Raw genomic sequence first — 9752 nt, forward strand, 5'->3', positions numbered from 1 at the left:
ACTTGACTGGCCTACACAGAATCCTGCCCTCAACTCGACAGAACACCTTTGGGAGGAATTTGAGGTAAGACTGTGGCCTTCCTCACAAATGTGCTTCTGGAAGAATGGTCAAACATTCCCATAGACATAGACAAACTCCTAAACCTTGTGGACGGCCTTCCTGGAAGAGTTGAAGCTGTTATAGCTGCAAAGGGTGGGCCAACTCAATATTGAACCCTACGGACTAAGACTGGGATGCCATTAAAGTTCATATGCGTGTAATCCAAAAAGCCAAGGCAGATTGGGAGGTGGACATGGGCGAGATTGGTGACTCTGACTGGGATGAAATACTGGACAATGTTCAAAAGACATCACCCAAGCTTTCAGATAGACTAACGCAACTCTATATCATCCACCAAATAGCCAAGTTTTGGGCCACCCAATCCCCAAATTGCCCCCCTATGTGGGCGTGACCCTGGTACGTTCTATCACTCGATCTGGGAATGTTCCAATTTGCAACCATACTGGCTGCAGGTAGTCAGATTCCTACACGACGTGATGGGCTCCCCAGTGACACCAGATCCCAAAGTATGTATACTAGGCCTGTTGCCTGATGCTGACATTGATAGACACCAAGCCACATTTATACAAGAAACACTGTTTCTAGCCAGGAAGGCAGTGGCTCGAGTATTGATGCGGACCACACCCCCTACTGTGGCTGACTGGAAAAGGGACGTGAACAATACCATACCGTATAAAAACATTGATTTACAGACACAGGGGATGCAAGCAAAAATTTACCAAGGCTTGGAAAAGATGGCTGGGAGACGGGGAAACATGTACTTAGTTCTTGACAAGCGCAGGTGTTCAGGAGAGATGCTTCACCTATCAGTTCGGGGACGAAGGAGGAATATAAAAGGGCAGATTACGGGAGGGTAAGGGAAGTTGGGGACAAACAGATATATGTAATAAATGTGTATTTATCAATCTGTAAACCATGCCCTTGTTGAGCTGATGTTGTGGTGCCTATGTCTGTCATTGGAAATGATTGTAATTGCCAATATCATTACCAAATAAAATTTGGTTTTCTAAAAAAAAAAAAAAGTTCATATGTGTGTAAAGGCAGGCGTACCAATACTTTTGACAATATAGTGTATGTGACATACAGGCATACAGAACATTTCCAAAAATTTTCATGCAGCTCTTCCTCTATATCTCACTACATGCCAGAACGCACAGATTTTCACAGACTCAGATCTTAGTAAACCCTTAAGCTCATTATTATAATTGATGGAGCCAAGTGGCAACACCCATTACCATAAGTCATCTCCGAATAATCGCGATATGTCTCATTAGTCTGACAATTCATCATTTGGTTAATTGGATGCCATTGTATCCTGTTTCCTGTAGGAGGAAGCGATTTAACTGGTCAGTGACTGGAAGGAACAAGATGTAAGGGGTAGATTCTGGGATAGCCGGTGACCATCTTCCATATGCTTGTCTATGGTGAACTTAAAGGAAAAGCCAGAAAAAACATTTTAATGACACAGTTATTGAGATTTCCATTGTAATTATGGTACTTACATATCGATATTTACACACAGATTTTCAGCAGCAATAATAGTGAGGTTTTACTTTCCAGCTACAATTACATCACTTCACGTTGTATACCACCGTGCCCTCACTAAAGACAGCCATAGATGATACAGTTTTCTTTCCTGCAGCTACTTATATGTGCTCCCACTGTGGGAATTTAGAGTTAGGACCGCAGACTGCAGTTGTTTTGCAGACTGGCTGGTAAGTGCGCTGGGAAATCCTTTGTTTGTGATGTGCATTGCCTTTCCATGTGCACCTTGCTGCAAAGGCCAGTTATAGGTTGGGGGTGGTTGCCACTTTTTTGTACAATTTTTTGAACTGGGTCCCTGTGCCTTTAAGGAGTGGTGGGCTCTCCCCAAGCACGCTTGCCCCTAATCTATCCATTCGTATACAGTGCCTTGCAAAAGTATTCACCCCCCTTGGCTTTATACCTCTTTTGCTACATTACAGCCTTTAGTTCAATGTTTTTTTTTTTTTTATCTGAATTATACGTGATGGATCAGAACACAATAGTCTAAGTTGGTGAAGTAAAATTTGAAAAATATATACATAAAACAATTTTTCAGAAATAAAAAACTGATAATTGGCATGTGCGTATTTATTCACCCCCTTTGTTACGAAGCCCATAAAAAAGCTCTGGTGCAACTAATTACCTTCAAAAGTCACATAATTGGTGAAATGATGTCCCCCTGTGTGCAATCTAATGTCACATGATCTGTCATTACATAGACACACCTTTTTGAAAGGCCCCAGAGGCTACAACACCTAAGCAAGAGGCACCACTAACCAAACACTGCCATGAAGACCAAGGAACTCTCCAAACAAGTAAGGGACAATGTTGTTGAGAAGTACAAGTCAGGCAGGGTTAGATTATAAAAAAATATCCAAATCTTTGATGATCCCTAGGAGCACCATCAAATCTATCATAACTAAATGGAAAGAACATGGCACAACAGCAAACCTGCCAAGAGATGGGCGCACACCAAAACTCACGGACCGGGCAAGGAGGACATTAATCAGAGCGGCAGCACAGAGACCTAAGGTAACCCTGGAGGAGCTGCAGAGTTCCACAGCAGACACTGGAGTATCTGTACATAGGATGACAATAAGCCGTACGCTCCATAGAGTTGGGCTTTATGGCAGAGTGGCCAGAAGAAAGCCATTACTTTCAGCAAAAAACAAAATGGCACATGTTTTTTGTGAAAACCCATATGGGAGACTCCCAAAATGTATGGTGGAAGGTGCTCTGGTCTGATGAGACTAAAATGTAACTTTTTGGCCATCAAAGAAAACGCTATATCTGGCACAAACCCAACACATCACATCACCCAAAGAACACCATCGGGGCTGGGAAGCTGGTCAGAGTTGAGGGAAAGATGGATGGTGCTAAACACATGGATATTCTTGAGCAAAACCTCTACCAATCTGTGTGTTATTTGAGGCTAGGACGGAGGTCCACATTCCAGCAGGACAATGACCCCAAACACACTGCTAAAGCAACACTTGAGTAGTTTAAGGGGAAACATGTAAATGTGTTGCAATGGTCTAGTCAAAGCCGAGACCTCAAGCCACATGACCATAACAATGACCAAAAACATACTGGCAAGGCAACAAAGGAGTGGCTCTAGAAGAAGCACATTAAGGTCCTGGAGTGGCCTAGCCAGTCTCCAGATCTTAATCCTATAAGAAATTTATTGAGGGAACTGAAACTTCAAGTTGGCAAGCGACAGCCAATAAACCTTAAGGATTTAGAGAAGATCTGTAAAGAAGAGTGGACCAAAATCCCTCCTGAGATGTGTGCAAACCTGGTCACCAGCTACAAGAAACGTCTGACCTCTTTGCTTGCCAACAAGGGTTTCTCCACCAAGTACTAAGTCATGTTTTGCTTGGGGATAAAATACTTATTTTACTCACTGAACTGTAACTCAATTTATAACATTTGTATCATGTGTTATTTCTGGAGTTTTGGTTGATATTCTGTCTCTATCATATAAAATACACCTATGATCAAATAAATGATAGACCCTTAATTTCTTTGTAAGTGGGCAAACATACAAAATCTGCAGGGAATCAAATAATTATTTTCCCCCACTGTACTACACCTAGCCAATGCCTCTGGAAGTTGGAAATCACTGTATAGACGCTGCTACTCCAGCCATGGCCACTAGCTTCCGGGTCCTGTGCCGAGTGGATGCGCTTCTGCTTACTGAACACAGGAGGTCGGCTGCTCGGCACAGGTGCCATTCAGAGAATGCTGTGCATTTTCTGAATGAATGCAGAATGTTCTCTGATTGAATAAGGGGGAGAGGCAGTGGAGTCACTCTCTCCACCTTGTACAATTCTAAACGCATCACACTGCTGTAGAGCTGCACGATTCATTGTTAAGAATCGAGATTGCGATTCTTTCTCCCTTGTGATCTTATTAAAATATTTTCCTGATTCTATGCAGAGTTCTCTGCTCAAGCCAACAGCTGTCAACCCCCCCCCCCCCCAAAAAAAAAAACTGAATGTGTGTTGTGATGTGTCCACACCTCAGTGCTACTAAATAAATTAAAGAGGGATTCCGCCAAAAAAAAAAATATTAAAAGCCAGCAGCTATAAATACTACAGCTGCTGACTTTTAATAAATGGACACTCAACTGTCCCGGGTTCCAGCGATGCCGGCAGCCAAGGCCGATCGACCGCTCGGCCTCGGCTGCTGCCGCCGCCATTCTAGGTGAGGGAATCAGGAAGTGAAGCGAATCGGCTTCACTTCCCGGTTCCCTACTGCGCATGCGCGAGCCGCGCCGTGCAATAGGAAATCTCCGCGCTGTCACTGGGACCCGTGTGTGTCCCAGCAGACAGCGCGGCAGGGCAGGAAATGGCGTAGACTCCCGTGGGAGTCTATGCCCGGAAGTGGGTGAAAATACCTGTCTTTGACAGGTATCTCCACCCCCCTCCCCCCTGAAAGGTGTCAATTGTGACACCGGAGGGGGGGGGGGGTTCCGATCAGCGGAGGTTCCACTTTAGGGTGGAATCCCGCTTTAAATAGTGCTTTAGCACTATATAGTAGACATGTGCACTGCTGAAAAATTTGTTAGTTGTCGTTTTAGTTTCATTCGTTTTTTTTTTGGGGGGATAAATCCACATTCGTTACATTCACTAACAACTACATTTTAAATGGAAATTCCAATACATATAATTTAATAGTTAGTAATAGTTAAGTTATTATTAGTTAGTTATTATTTCAGATTGTCAAATTTTCGAATTTATAAATGTTCGAATCTCTGAATATTTGAAATGAGTTAAAAAATAATTTGGAACGAAATGAATTGCACATGTCTACTATATAGGTGATTTCATAGCACCCTCTAATGTATGTACCAAATCTAACACAAGTAGTGCAGCGCAACTCAAAATTCATAAATTCATTAATAATAGTAACATTTCCACCGTGATCCTTTTGAATCAACATGATATAAATATATGGAAAGTCCTATATATATATATATATATATATATATATATATATATATATATATATATACACCGCCGTGCATACAGTGCAATCACTATCTTCCTTGTGAAACCTTCAATGACCACTATCTTTAGGTGGAAGACCTGCTCACCTCAGCTTCAGACCCCACCACAGCAAGGTCCATAAAGACATGGATGAGCGAGTTTGGGGTGAAGGAACTTGACTGGCCCTCACAGAGTCCTGACCTCAACCCGATAGAACACCTTTGGGATGAATTTGAGCGGAGACTGCGACCCAGGCCTTCTCGACCCACATCAGTGCCTGACCTCACAAATGCACTTCTGGAAGAATGGTCAAACATTCCCATAGACACACTCCTAAACCTTGTGAATGGCCTTCCCAGAAGAGTTGAAGCTGTTATAGCTGCAAAGGGCGGGGCCAACTCAATATTGAACCCTATGGACTAAGACTGGGATGCCATTAAAGTTCATGTGTGTGTGTGTAAAGGCAGGTGTACCAATACTTTTGGTAATATAATGTATGTCATATTTTAATTGAATGTTACTAAAGCTAACCTTTCCTTTTCAATCTGTAATTTTCGGTAACATGTAATGCAATACGGCTACCTGGGAGCATTCTATACACATGTGGTGTACAGACTGCCCCTCAGAAATGTAATTTTCTGCTTGTGTGATTGGCTCACTGATTTCCCCAGAAGTCTGCACTAAGATACAAGTCACAAGTCAGGGTGCGATATTCCCAAAGGGTAACCATGTCTCAAGGGATGCAGATTCTGTTACTTTCCTCATTAGAGCCCTGCAAGTGCAACAGCTGGTTGATAATTATAAAATCGCTCCCATACAGATTCACTGTGTATATGGACACAGGGAAACAAACAGCTATTTCTTATAACAAAAGGTAGGAATCTGCAACAAAATCTGTTTGAACCCCTGCAATGTATATCCAGAGGGGAACATTTTTTTCTCAACAAAAGTGTAGTCACTCTTTAACCACTTGCCGCCCACCCACTGTCAAATGACGGAGGGATGGTGTGGCTCTCATTCTGGGTGGACGTCATATGGCAGTGCACCCGGACAGCCGCTCCCATGGTCACGCAGGGGGCGCGGCGAAGACACGGCGCGGCCCCAATCTCTGTAAAGAGCAGCTGATGCGGCTCAGTAACCATGTGATCGGCTGTGTCCAATCACAGCCGGTAACATGTAAACACAAGTAAACACACATGTAAACAAAAGTGCCGGTAATCAGTTCTCATCGCCTCACACTGACAGAGTGTGTGGCAAGGAGAGCCAATCAGGGGCATCTCCTCACAGGGGACAGCAAGAATGGTAATCAGGGCATTGATCATCAGCAATCAGTGACCACCAGTGCCAGCAATCAGTGTCCATTAGTGATTCCAGTCAGTGCTGGCTTTCAGTGCCGCCCATCAATGCCCATCAGTGCTGCCCATCAGTGCTGCCCCATAAGTTCCCGCCTATCCATACCGCCTATGAGTGCCCACCAGTGCGAACCTATCAGTGCCCACCAGTGGGAACCTATCAGTGCCCACCAGTGCCACCCATCAGTGCCGCTTATTAGTGCAATTTTAAAGCATGACATGTTAGGTATCTATTTACTCGCCGTAACATCATCTTTCACATTATACAAAACCATTGGGCTAACTTTACTGTTTTGTTTGTTTTTTTAATTCATGAAAGCGTATTTTTTCCCAAAAAATTGCGTTTGAAAGACTGCTGCGCAAATACAGTGTGACATAAAATATTGCAATAACCGCCATTTTTTTTCTAGGGTCTCTGCTAAAAAAAAATACATATATATATATATATATATATATATATATATATATATATATATATATATATATATATATATATATATAATGTTTGGGGGATATAAATAATTGTCTAGCAAAAAATACTGATTTTAATGCGTAAGCAACAAGTGTAAAAAAAAAAGGCTTTGTCTTCAAGGGGTTAATATAGGTTTATTAAAAAGCAACGGATTATGCCCTACTTACTTTACTGGTATTGATGTTTACATCTAGGCGTTTGTGCACCATGAAATTGTTTCTCACATGTGAACAACATACCTATATCTATACCTCCTTCATTGAGGATACTGGTGAATGTGGCTCATCCACCAGGTGTTCTGCAAACTTTGGAGTGAATATGCAAATACAAGATGTGTTAAGAATGGTGGTCAGAACTCACTTTCCGTGACTACTTTGAAAACAGTCAGATCTAAAAAATGCCTCAAAGTCAATGTCAATCTCCATCTATTCCAAGCAGAAGTATATGCCCATCTCCATCCATCTCCAGTAGATGACAATGCCCATCTCACTCAATCCCTAGAAGAAGTCCATGCCCATCTCCATCCATCTCCAATAGAATACAGTACCCATCTCAATCCATCCCCAGTGGAAGTTCTTGCCCATCTCTAGCAGAATCCATGCCAATCTCCTACCATCTTCAGTAGAAGACAATGCCCATCTCAATCCATCACTAGCAGAAGTCCATGCCCATCTCCATCCATCTCCATTAGAAGACAATGCCCATCTCAATCCATCCCTAGCAGAGCAGAAGTCCATACCCATCTCCATCCATTTCCATTAGAAGACAATGCCCATCTCAATCCATCCCTAGCAGAAGTCCATGCCCATCTCCATCAATCCCAAGCAGAAGTCCATGCCCATCTCCATCGATCCCCAGGAAAAGTCCATGCCCATCTTCATCCATCCCCAGCAGAACACCTCAGTTATAAAAAACTCTGATGAGGATTCTTGTATAGTTTACTGGCCATCAGCTTTGTCTTTGTTGGTAATCTCAGGAAGAATGTGTGCAGAGATCCCCCTTTGTTAAATCCAGTCTTTTCCTTTAAGGGCTTCCAGGTGTGAGTGTCTACTCTGTAGAGCAAAGTCATGACTCTGTTCAAGGTGAAGACAGTGTCCCCCCGGATGACAGCGGTGAAGAGCGCTCCCTTACTGTTTACATACTGTCCAGACAAAGTTGTCCACTGCTGTGTGCTCAGGTTATAATTTTCAATGGCACAGCGTAAGAAGTCGTCAGATGGCCCATTCCTCATAATGTAGAGATCGTCTCTATGTCCTACCATGCAATGGCCGTAGCTCTGCATCCGCCTTATTGAAGATATAGGAATCAGCTCATCCTGGCAGGTATCATATTCATAAATAATAGTTGTTTCTTGTGGTTTCCAGAGGCATATGAAGACCCTACCCATGGCTTTTGTGGCAGGGGGACCTGCTACGGCTTGTGGTAGCTCTTTTCCAAAAGTCCAAACCTTGGAAGTGAGAGAATATTTCTCCACAGAAGCCACAGGAACTCTCTCATATTCACCACCAAAGGCGTATAGATGTCCCTCGTGTCCAACTAGCGTCACTTCATATCGCAGCTGATGTGGACTAGCAAACTCACTCCAGCTGTGTTGGTCTCCATCATAACAAAAGCTTTTCTCCACCACTTGTTTGTTTGCCCCCCGAGCACCCCCTACAATGAAAACTTTATTGTTCATCGTGGTAACACCAGCTAAAAAAGTGCTTGCTTCGTCTGGAATGCAGCCTAAGCTCTGCCATTGGTTCTTCTCTTCATCTAAAAAGCACATTGCTCTTGAGGCATCCTCAAGAAACTCTATAGTTGGGGTATGGGCACCTACCGCAACAAAGGAGCTTGGGGTGATGGAGTCTATGTACTGAACAAGGTCAGGGGGCAGGCAATGGATATCCTCTTCCAACATATCATAAATATCTCGAATGTACAAGGCCGCAGCATGAAACAAGTCTAGTAGTCCGTAGGTGGCAGCAGCTTGAAACATAACCAGGCAGTTGTCAGAGTCAATTAGGTTGACCAAGTGCTTGGTCAGGAGCTCAACTTGAAGAAAAGACGCGCACTCCACAGCTTGCAGGATTTCCTCGCAGCTCAGAAGAGGTCTTTCCCCTTCTAGAACCCTCAGAGTTATCAGGAAACCCATGGCACCCAAGTTGCGAAGCTGTATTTCATCCTGGGTGCTTTCCCTCATGCCAGACTGGAAAAGTGCACGGAAATATTCACTGTGTTCCATCAACAGGTCCTTGTCTGTGGTGAACAGGGTCTCCTCCACGGTGACGGAAAGCTTGGCCATTTCCTTTTGGCTTGGTAAACTATAAGAAGCATGAAGGTCTTTGTGTCACTCGTTCATTTCCTATGGCTGGGTTACTGCAATTCTTCTGCAGCTTGGAAGATGTAGCTTGTCTCTAGCTAAAGATAGCAGGGCTCATGTGATGGTATGAGCCAGGCTTAGCAAACCGCCAGATAGTTGTGACAAGGCAGCTGCAAGTGCCAGCCTTCATTAGACATAGATATCCTTCTGCCTAATGATAGTACGGCCACGACAACAGATTAGAAACCTGCACGTTCGCCAGTCACAAAACATTGGGAGCTCCTGTACATCTCCAAGAGACTCCTGCTATTGACTGTTTGCTGTCAGTCATAATTTGCCAATTTATTGCAAGCAATGATTGTGTCTTTGTCACCTATAAGAAAATAGTGCATGGGTACTTTAACCGCTTGACCGTCGGAAGGTTTTACCCCCTTCATAACCAGAACAATTTTTTTGCTATTCCGCTGGCTGCAGGGGAGAAGAGAGAATGCTCGACAACGGCTGGCAAAAAAAAGCCTTCTGTGTGCAGCAGCCCCACCAGTGGCGTAAC

The 9752-nt window shown here is 43.6% G+C and overlaps 1 protein-coding gene across 1 annotated transcript; it reads right to left on the reverse strand.

The window, feature by feature from the left end:
- Window positions 1-6941: 6941 nt before the first annotated feature.
- On the reverse strand, window positions 6942-9344 carry LOC143964465 (kelch repeat and BTB domain-containing protein 13-like). Its single transcript, XM_077474241.1, has one exon. It carries the CDS (start codon window positions 9182-9184, stop codon window positions 7805-7807), a length of 1380 nt encoding a protein of 459 aa, XP_077330367.1. The 5' UTR covers window positions 9185-9344; the 3' UTR covers window positions 6942-7804.
- Window positions 9345-9752: the final 408 nt, after the last annotated feature.

The sequence above is a fragment of the Lithobates pipiens genome, unplaced genomic scaffold (genome assembly GCF_037356315.1).
Source record: "Lithobates pipiens isolate NorthernLeopardFrog02 unplaced genomic scaffold, aLitPip1_a1.2 Scaffold_8, whole genome shotgun sequence".
NCBI lineage: Eukaryota > Metazoa > Chordata > Amphibia > Anura > Ranidae > Lithobates > Lithobates pipiens.